Genomic DNA, 10,899 nt, shown 5'->3' on the forward strand with positions numbered 1-10,899 from the left:
TTTTTTACTGGGAGAAGGGGCATATTCCAGGGTGGATGACAATCTATCAGGATTCCAGCTTGCTTCAGCTTGGAGATGTGGGGGCAGATCCCAAGGTGGGCCTTCCATGACCTTGGATATTGTCTGACAGCAGTGAGAGTAGCACATGGTTTGAGTTCAGTTACCAAAGGGGCATGGGTGGTGGCTAGCCCTGGTGATGAATCTTCTGCCCATCCACCTGGAAACATGCTTTTAAAAAAAAAAAAATCTCAGGGTTACTCTGTTGGGATATTTCTGATTGATGTAATTGCCATTCTTCTGCTTGGGGCACAGTCAGAGTCAATATCAAGTTTCAGGCAGTGGGCTTAAGTGTGAGAGATGCCGGCTGGCTTGGGGCAAAAGAGTTACCCCCAGCTTTAAGAGGAGGTTGACAAGAATAGGACATTCAAGCATGTATAGGAACTCACATTTGAAAATGTATCTACCAATCTCATAGGCTCTGCTGTGGCAGAACTTTTTTCTCAGTGGGGTCCCAGCGGCACTGATTACTTGAAAGTTCCAGGAGTCAGAGGAGCAACAGGCTGAGTTACAACAATGTTCAGCAGTGCCGTGTCTACCATAGAAGTCATTGGTTCACACAACCCCTCCCCATTTTAGCAGTGACTTATGGAGCCTGCATGTCCAATTTATCATCATCGAAAAGTGAGAGCAAGGGGTCAGGCTATGGCACGCTTGATTTTTTAAAACTTACTAATCTTTTAGGCAGAGGGGGCATTTGTCTTTCTAGTGCACACCGGTTTGAGCCATGGCATAGGGTCCCCTTTAACCACCTCATGGAGACATCTGGAGATGTGCCCAGGGGAGCTGGCAGCAGACAGGGCTTGACTCAGGGGACTCTGGGGACCAGGCCGAGACCTCCTGCTTTGACTTGAAGACCCTGCGAGACCTTGTTGCTCTATTTGCCCTGATAGTGGTGTTGATTCATCTGGAGGTTTTCTGGGACCAGTTTTCCCACAATCACTGACAAAAAGTGGGCCCTGTGGTCTGCCTAACATTTACATTCTTTTTTTTTTCTCTCTCTCTGTCTTGTTTTATAAAAACTTTCTGGGATATCTGAAGCAGCTGGGAGGCATTAATACTGGCAAACCTGTCAATCTTTTGAATCTTTCTGCGGATGTCAAAGGCACAGTGTGTCATAAATTCTGAATTTATCACCTGCTGGTTCTCTGGGGCCTCAGAGTCAAATGAGGAATAAGTCCAGTATTCTTCACATTCTCATAAAATTTAGCAGGATTTTTATTAGGTTCTTGGATGATTTCAGTAATCTTGGACATGTTATTGGGTTTCTCTTTTTCCTCCTTTATTCCTGCCAGAAGAGCCTCATGACAAACCTCAGAGCATTACAGCCTTCTCCAGTACTGAAGCCCCAGTCTGGACCGGTGGGAGGGAAGATGGTGTTCACCCGAGTGCCGGAGTCAGCAATGATGTCTGGAACTCTAGACTCTAGCCAGACTTGTTCACCCTCAAAAATGTGGGTATGTTCTTCATTGCTGAGAAGGGTCAGGAGAGTTTGTTGGCTATCTTTTCAGGTGGGCTGATGTGTCCAAAGATCGAGGTCAGGAGAACAGTGATGGCTTGGGCTTTTCCGAGTAGGAGGGAGTATGATGTTTCCAGTTTAGGAGGTCAGTGAAACTGAAAGGTTGGTAGTATAGAGCAGGTTGTTTACTTGGCCCCCTTTAACTACCAGAATATCCTCAGGGAGGCATCTGGAGATGCATTCAGTGGAGCCAGCAGCAGACAGGGCTTGTCTTGGGGGACTCTGAGGACCAGGCCATGCCAGGGGTGATGCAGGTGGCTGAGCTGGAGCAGTCCAGGAGAACAGCTGGTGAGGGGCTGGGTGGTGCCTCTGGAGTGGTGGTGGTGGCAGCTCTGGCTGGTAGTCACTCATGTGGGGGTGGAAAGTCCTTATCAGGGTCTTTAGCCAGGATGGGATAAATTTTTCATCTTTGGGGTAACCTGTACAGGAGACTTGTGACCTGGTTGATGGTCTTTGACCACCAGGAGAGTTCCTTTCTCTTGACAGGACAGGCACAGAGTCAAGTTGGAAGGCTCCCATACAGTCCAAGCCAGTAATCAGTATAAGGAAATTGATGAGGTTGATCATTTGGTTTAGAATGTTAGTTTGTCTCAAATCTGGTGAACAATTTCTAAGTTTAGAGTTCCCCCTGGTGGCCAATTAGGGCATGGACACGGCCGTTCAATTTCATAGAGGAGTGTAGGCAGCTAGCTCTTGGGGCTTCATTTTCATTGTCTGAAAATCTTTTGAAATTCTTCAGAGTACATTCAAGGGGGTAACTTCACTCTGACTTGCACCCATACCATCTCCCTGTAGCACGTGTTGTGAGCCCTTGAACAGTGTTGCTTCAGACTTAAGGATGGATGCTCCTCATGAAGGAGAGACCAGGTGCTTGCCGGTTCTGGCTGCTACCCTCATTGCAGACAAGACTCTGTCTCAGCAGGCAGGATGTATAAACCCTGCACCAGGTCACACCCCCATTGCAGAGGTTATTGGCTTTTTAATGCCAATTAGATGAGACTGCAGTACCGTAAAGATCTGGCCCAATCAAGCTGCATAGCTCCGAGCCCCAAGGGGTACTTTCCCGTGGTGCACAGATGGAATGACCTGTTGCTTATGTCACCCTTTCACAAGCAGCCCTCATGCTCATGCACAAGCACACAGAGTTTTGAACATTCCAGCCCCCAATCCCATGGGCAAAATCTAGCTGAGCAAAAGCTAGTTTTTCTGGCTAGCACAGGCTGACACAGGTGAAGAAAGATCACTTTCTCCTTCATCTCGTGCAGGAGACATAAACTGCCAAGCCTACTGAGGGACATCCCAGGGCAGTCCTGCCTTGTCTGAGGGCCCAAACCAGTCTCTCTCTATTGGTGCAGCAAGGTCTCTGCTGTCCGGCAGAGGCTCCCAATCCAGAGTTACAGAGGAGACTCTGGAAGCAGTCAGAGGGCGTGCCCCTCACCTGCAGGTTGGAGGCAAGTCCCTGCTGCAGCCAGCAGGGCTCTGCCAGGGAACAAGTGATCAGCACAGTGTTTTCCAGGTCAACACATCAAGACATGTTGCAGGAAACGATTAGACTGGAATGAAGAGCTTTGCACGGAGGAGTTGGGAAGGCAACTGTTATTTATGCCAGTGGGCTGATGGGAGATTGCTTCCCCATCAGAATGTTCAGCAAGACAAACTAGGGTTGTTCAGAGGTCGGGTTTTGTGGGCATTTTGTTAACTGAGCAGAGGACCTGTCACTTTAAGGAAAAAAGGACTGACGGTGTTTGTTGCCAGTGAGAAAATCTGAGCTTCCAAGGGCAAATTAGGATTTTCGCAGTCCCTTGCATTTGTTGAACACCTACTTGTGACAAAAAAAAAGTGCTGTATTCCCTTAGGAGGACACTTGGCAAAAGGACAAATGACAAAATTACAACAAATTTAAAGATCAATTTGGGTTTTATTAAGGATTCATGAGTTGAAGTAGTATCTCTTCTAAAAATTTAGAAAAGATCTTCCATTGAATATGGTAGCACAGTTGATTTTTATTAGTATCTTGAGCAAGAACAGAGACTATAAAAAACAAACTGCTGAACATCAGGTTACTGTTCTTGAAGTGGAGGGGCCTTCCTTGTGTCTATTTTCTCCCTTTCTACTTTCTGAAAAGATTAGAGTTTTTGGGTGGTGACGTGGACTCCATTTAGCACAAGTGGCTCAATTTTGGTTTGGTTTGTTAGGACCTAGTGCAAGAGTTCATTCCTTCTGTGATTCTATAATTCTATGGCTTCTTACAATTCTCTCAAAGCATAGTTTAAAGACTTTTCTAATGAGACCCATGGGGACATTAATAATATAATTTTAATTGCATATTGAAATGTGTTAATGTTTGGAAGATCAGCATAACACCAAATGACCAGTAATTTTCAGAAGTCCAGCTGGGGGAGGTAGCTCAGTGGCATAAGCACCTGCCTTAAAGTGCAAGGTCCCAAGTTTGATCCCTCGTACTAAAAAAAAAAGTAGGCTGCGTCAGAAGTCCAAAAGTGTCATGATACCAAAAACTTTGCATATGCCAACATAGCATGAAATTAGTAATAAGGCATGTGATATAGTACCTCCAAATAATTCAAATAATACAATGAAATACAACACGCAACCTGCTAAATATCTGATATGCCAAGTTTATGTTCTCTAAAATTGAAGGGTGAATTGTAGGAACAATAGAGGTTGGAAGTAGGAAGTAGTTATCGAGAGGAAGAAAGCTTCTGGGAGACAAAAGGGGGCCCAGAAAGTGCATTGCCTGCCAAACTTGCTTCTCAAGGGTGTTTAATTGAGTAAAGCCACAAGGTGTGGTGGGTTCGAGGTGGAACAGAACTGTAATAAATCAATATGATTACAAGTATAGTTGCTTAGGTAATATTGATCAAATGGAAAATCACAGGCTGGGCGTCGGGTGAAACAAGACTATGATGAACCAGTAAGGTTACAACAGGTATAGTTGTATTGTAGTTGTATAGTATTTAGATACTTACTGATTATTATACCTATTTAGAATACCAGTGCCTTCCTTTCCTCCTAGGGGACGTGTATGGGTATAGTCATGCTCTGTCCTAAGGCCTGACCTTTAGTGCATGCACAGTAGTTGTCTTCTGCACTGGCCTCTCGAGGATCCAGCCCTACCTGACTGCCTATAGTATTTCTGAATAACTTAGACCTCTGTAATATTATGATGGCACTTCCTCCTTTGCCCAGGCAGTGGCAGGTTGGTGGAGTTGGGGTGGTGCGTGTGTCCAGGACCAGTCGAAGCTTTCCTTTAAATCATGCTGGTGTCAGATCCGTGGCTGCCATACATAGTACTGAGTGCTCCTGAAAGTACACCTTTCACAGAAGTTGGCAGAAGAAGAATCTAAAACTCCTATGGCAATGGGTGCAATTATTACCAAGGATGGAGCAGGAATGAATCCTGCACAGACTGCTAGAAATGTTTTTCTGAAGCATGGTTCAGCACTTTGAATTATCCCTAAGGATCATGTTGGAAGTTGCTAATATCTTCTGGGAACGTGTGTATAATTACCTGTCAGAATACAAATTGCTGTTTTTATTTTGGGTATAAAAGTGAAATCAGGGGCTGGTGAGATGGCTCGGTGGTCTAAGGCACCTACTTAGAACAAGGTTAGCAAAGCACAGGGACTGCGGTTCAATCCACCAGCACCACATGCCAGCCAGCCTCGCCCCCTGGTGGGCTGAGCTGGACACACACACACACACACACACACACACACACACACACAAATAAATAAAAATTTAAAAAAATATATTTTAATTAAAAAAAGTCAGATCAGGCATTTAACGTACAATGAAAACATCAAGAGTCAATAAAACAATGCGAGGTGACGCTTTTGTCCCTTCCTGTTCATTTTCTTCACGTGAAGAGGAAGTGTGTATGCATGAACAGGGCCGCAGCCACAGAAGGCCATACTGTGGCTGCTGCTGCTGCACATGTAGGGAGTTCATTTGTGGCAAATGAGTTATGCAGCTATTTTTTTACTTAAAAAATAATTCTGATAATTTTTGTGTGAGTACAATTGAAAAATTGAAATTTCCTAAATATTACACAATTGTACTTGAGTTAAAAATGTAGAAAAATTGATGATGATCATAGATGGCATTTTGCTTGATAGTATCTGATAGACTCAGAGATTCTTGAATATGCATTTTGTGATAAATATAGTAGACATACCAATGAATATTTAACTTTTTGTCATGTATAGCTTAATTCTTCAAACATAATGAGTCATGTAAATTTTAATTAAATATAAAAGAACCAAAAATTCAATTTCTTGATTTAACCATTATGTGCATAAACTAATGTCACATACTAAAGTTCTTAACAGTGTTATTCGCCACGGTGGGAGGGGACAACACAGGCGAAGCAAGCTTTTTATTTTTCTGTATTTAGTTCAGTCTACAGGGTCTATAGAGTCTCACTACACAGATCAGACTCAGTGATTCTCCTGTTTTCAGCCTCCCAAGCACTGGAATTACAGGCATGCGCCTCCACACCCAGTCTCAGCACGCCCCAGGGGCGGGGCCAGCGGGGGGGGGGGGCCTGGACGCCCAACTTCCGGCTTTGACTGGGGGGGGGGGGGGGGCGTCGGAACCACCGGTCTCTGCATCTGCTTAAGCAGGCGCTTTATTCAGCTGAGCTGGCTGGCTCGCCCTGAAGCCGCTTTTGCTGAGCTATGCATGTCTTTAGAGTTAGGTGTCTCTATCAGTTTCTTAATACAACATTTTAAAAGACAAAAAACCCTCAAGAAATGACTCTTTTTGGGCTGGTGAGATGGCTCAGTGGTCTAAAGCACCTACTTAGAACAAGCTTAGCAAAGCATCGGGGACCACGGTTCAATCCCCCAGCACCACATGCCAGCCAGCCCTGCCCCCAGGTGGGCTGAGCTGGGCCCCCCCCCATAAATAAATAAATAAAATTTCTAAAAAAGAAAAAGAAATGACTCTTTTTGAAGATATTATTTCTGAGGATCATTCTGAAAGAATATTGTTACAGGGAATATCTGAAGGTCAACGTGAAGTTTGAGGAAGCACTGGTCAGAAACCCTGATGAGGTATATTTATTGAAGACCTAACTTTGGAGGAAGTGCTAACATTAATCACCCACGTGCTTCACAAGCAAAGATAGGCAAGCCCGGTGACCAGGCTGGGGCAAGAGGAATGAGTGGCAAGGACAACAGTCATAAGCAATAGGAAACTGCCACAGATTGGTACAGAAAATGCCAGTGGGGGCCAGCCTGATAGCTCAGTGGACTAAAGCACCTGCTGAGACAGAGTGCAGTGGCCAGGGTTCCATCCCCAGTGTGCCGTGCTGGCCTCGCCCCCGGGGCACACTGAGATGGTGATTGAGACTGGGCGTGGTGGCGCACACCTGTAATCCCAGCACTTGGAAGACTGAAAGCAGGAGGATCACTACGAGTCTCATCTCCACAGTGAAACCCTGTAACCCTGTAGACCCTGTCCTAAAGACAGAAAAAAAAAAGAAAAGAAAGAAAATGCCAGTGGGTTAGACAGAACTGTGATGCCAGTGGGTTAGACAGAACTGTGGAGAGTATGTTAGAAAAAATGAAATGGAAAACAAAATACTTGACAGTCTTTGAAAGCTAAGAAAAAAAAAAAAAGAAAGAAAGCTAAGGACATTTCTTGTCCACATACAAACTTAAAAATGCCCAGTATGAGTGTTGAAAATATGTGTCCATAACAGCGTATTTTATTTCTGTGTAAAGAGGAGCTAGGTATCTGTACACAGCTTGAACGCCGAGTTGAAGGGTCATAGTGACTCAGAATCACTGCCTGGCCTGCTAAATTATAAGTGGGTCACTGTCCAGAGCTGGGGTTTTGTCTGTCCAGTTCCTTTTAGAGCTGGAGATATAAGATGGTCAATAAATAACTCCCAGTTTATTCATGAATAAAGTCTGAGACCAGTATTTATCTTAGCATGTTTCAGTCTTCACTGCTAGGGGTCCTAGGTGCGTTGAGATTTGAAGAAGTGACAATAAAGTGTGGCAGAATCAGCATCTGAAGGGTGACAACAGTGCTGTAAGAAATGCACAGGTGGGGCTGGGGAGCTAGCTCTGTTAAATAAGCTCTTGCCTGGCAAGTGCAAGGGCCTGAGTTCAATCCCCGGCTCTGCAAAAAAAAAAAAAAAAAAAGAAGAAAAGAAATTCACAGGTATTTTTCACAAGGCTGATGAAAAAAAGGCAAGATTTTCCATTATCAAAGGGAAGAAGTATTGCTAAGGAATAAATATACTATGTTTGGAATGTTTTTATAAAATCAAATCTGGTATGCAAAGGCCTCAGTTGACTGGCTATTTCTAAACTTCCAGTCCTTGAATTTTTGGCTTGGTTTAATTTTTTTCCATTCTTCTAACACAAAAATCTACTTGCTGTTTGCATAGATAAGTTTATGGTGTCTTGTGCCATAAAATGATTTATTTAATACTTTGGTTCTTTACTTTTGAAAATTAAGCTGTTCTTAAAGTCTTTTGTTAAACAACTAGATTTTATTATTAAATAAATGTGGCCTATAAATTCTCTATGCAGATTCTTTGAAGTACTGTATTCAATTTAAGTGTATTTCTGTCCCATAATTACTTATGAAAATGTATTTTGTTACACTATAATCTTAGGACAGGATACTGTGGGATACATGGAGGGGATGTATCCTAATCTTTCAGAGTCCAAGAAAATTTCCTTTTATGGTCCCCAGGTTTATTTAGACAGGGTCTCGATATATAGTACACATTGGGCTTAAACTCCCTACAAAGCCCTTATTAGCGTCTAACTTGTGATCTTCTTACCACAGCCTCCCAAGCACTGTCCTTTTGTGGAGGCCCAAAGTCCAAAGTAATATACAAATATAATGTATAGTATATTTTATCCCGTACACCAAATCCATGTCTTGAGATTCTTATTGATGTCCCTTTTTATTTACTTATTAAATATTTTCTCTACTGCATTATACATGACAAGTGCAAACTGTGTATTCAACATGTGTGTATGTAATATGATGTGTTTATACATACACACATTGTAAAATGATTACAACAATCAAGCCATTCATATTCCCTTTTCTCATACATTTGTATTTGTAACCAGTGTCCTTTAAAATTAAGTTGTGTCACCTGCGTTAGTTTCCTGGGCTACTATGACAAAGTAGCACAAACTGATTGTCTCACAGTAGTCAGAATCTATTCTTTCACAGTTCTAGAGGCCCAGAGTCTGAATTTGAGGTATTGGCAAGGCCATACTCCCTTTAAAGCTTGTAGGGGAGATTCCCTCTTGTTCTTCCAGTTTCTAGTAGTGCTGGGCTTTTTTGGCTCATGGTAGTCTAGCTCCAATCTGAGCCTTCATCTTCATGTGACCAGCCTCCTGCTGTGCCCATCCTTCTCTCCTTTTCCTAAGGACATCCACCCAACTGGATTAGGGCCCCACTCCATCATCCTCACCTCAGCTTGCTACATGTGCAAAGATCTCCTAGCGGCCAGCCTTCCCGTTGCTGGAACAGGATGTCTGATGTAGACCACTTGAACGGGGAAATGGTTTATTGTCTCAGAGATTTCAGTGTGTGGTGGGCTGGCTCCAAGCCAAGCACATGCAGGTGAAAGGGCATGGTGGAGCAAAGCTACTCACTGCATAGTGGCTGGGAAGCCCAGCACAGGGAAGAGCACATGGAAAGATGTGCCTTCCAAAGGCTCACTCACAGCTCCTCCAGCTGGGCCCAGTGACCTAACAGCACATTCAGCTGTGCACACGAGAGCCTTAGCGAATGCACTGCCGCAGGATCCAACTGCTTCTGCAGGCTTCTCCTAATCCAGTCGCGCTGGCAGTGAAGATTGCCTAGTGAAGACCTTATTCCAAAAGATCGCATCTACAAGGACCAGGAGTTGAGACCGTCTCATCTTTTGGGGCGATAGAGTTTGACCCCAACACCAACTGATCATCAAGAACCTTTTCTCTACAAGCAAGCAATAGAGTCCAAGCATCAACTGACACTGAGCACGTGAGCACGCACAGTATTCCTCAGACGGTTCCTGATGTTGCTGAGTCATCTACTAGCACACACACACTTAATGAGAGATAGTAAAGATCTGCAATAGTTTAAAAACAAATCGATAGCTACTTTTATTGTAAATTTTGGGGATATGGCTCAGTGGAATAAGCACTTCCCTGGCAAGTGCAAGGGCCTGAGTTCAATCCCTAGTTCCGCCAAAAAAAAAAACCAAAACAAAACAGCTCTAGTCAACAACTTCTGCGGATAACCCACTACTATTGTGTACTGCTGGACTGTGTTAGATTGTTTTGCTGAACTCAAGCTCCTATAATATTTAGATGCCAATAGAATATCCATCTCTGACAGGACTGAACTGGAGAGGGGGGATACAGAGGAAGGACCATTTTGTATTTGTATATAATCAGAATAGTTAGGGCAGATGTACGGCTGCTTTCGCTTGGTTCAGTGAGAGGAAGGATTTGTAGTAGTGATAGTGTTTGGACGGGATGTCCTGGCTGCTTCTTGTGCTGTGGATGACCGCTGAGAAGTTAACAATGTGCAATGTATTAATTATTGAAAATGTCCTATTAGTCAGCTTGGAAAATGTATCATTGATATTTGTTTCTCAATAAAATAAAAAAATAACATATATAAATTTTACTATGCTTCCCCTTCTTCAGACTAGAGGTATTTTTAAAGTGAACCTCCCTTAGTAATAGCTAGCATGTGTACAGAGGTGTGGCTCTGGAAGATGAACTCCTTGAGGGCGTAGTGGCTGTTGCTGGCATTCCTCCCATTGCCATCTGGTGCAGAACCGTCCTCCCTGTCCATCCTTAACAATGGGTCTGGGACCAAGAGCGAGTCCCTTTGTACCAAGCTGGTGTTTGGTTAGGGCTGGCACATAACCAAGGTGGTCAATCAGTCCTTTCCTGGAGCTTCTCTAATAGAAGGTAAAGAAAACACTCTGTTTCCTCACTGATGCGGAAGCCCCTGAGGGCATAAGCCCAGCCTGCTGTGGACATGCTTCCTGCTATGAAGAGAAAGCAGGTAGCCCTGCAGGAAAGCAAAATCAGCAGGCAGAGGGGGGCAGAGGTCAGCTGGGGTGCAGAGGCAGTGGCTAGGGGTGGGGGTGAGCCTGGAGAGAAGCCGTCAGAATCCCTTTATTTGGCAAGAGTCCCTGCCTTTTCATCAGTTTAGTTACCTGAATGGATTATTTTTTTTAAATAGAATTAGCCCAAGAAGGATATTTGTCATTGTAAACAAAACAGCTTTATTAGAGGTACAGCAAAGCAATTATTCCTGTTTCC

At 43.8% G+C, this 10,899-nt stretch overlaps 1 protein-coding gene across 1 annotated transcript in view; it reads left to right on the forward strand.

Annotated features, from left to right (window-relative positions):
- Spag1 (sperm associated antigen 1) overlaps positions 1 to 10,899 on the forward strand; it is an 83,010-nt gene that overhangs the window by 24,274 nt on the left and 47,837 nt on the right. Inside the window, exons 5-6 of the mRNA XM_004640089.2 lie at positions 4,055 to 4,076; positions 4,473 to 4,513. Coding sequence (XP_004640146.1) covers positions 4,055 to 4,076; positions 4,473 to 4,513 — 63 coding nt within the window. The remainder of the gene's footprint in view (positions 1 to 4,054; positions 4,077 to 4,472; positions 4,514 to 10,899) is intronic.

This window comes from Octodon degus, unplaced genomic scaffold (genome assembly GCF_000260255.1).
Source record: "Octodon degus isolate 3935 unplaced genomic scaffold, OctDeg1.0 scaffold00118, whole genome shotgun sequence".
Lineage (NCBI taxonomy): Eukaryota > Metazoa > Chordata > Mammalia > Rodentia > Octodontidae > Octodon > Octodon degus.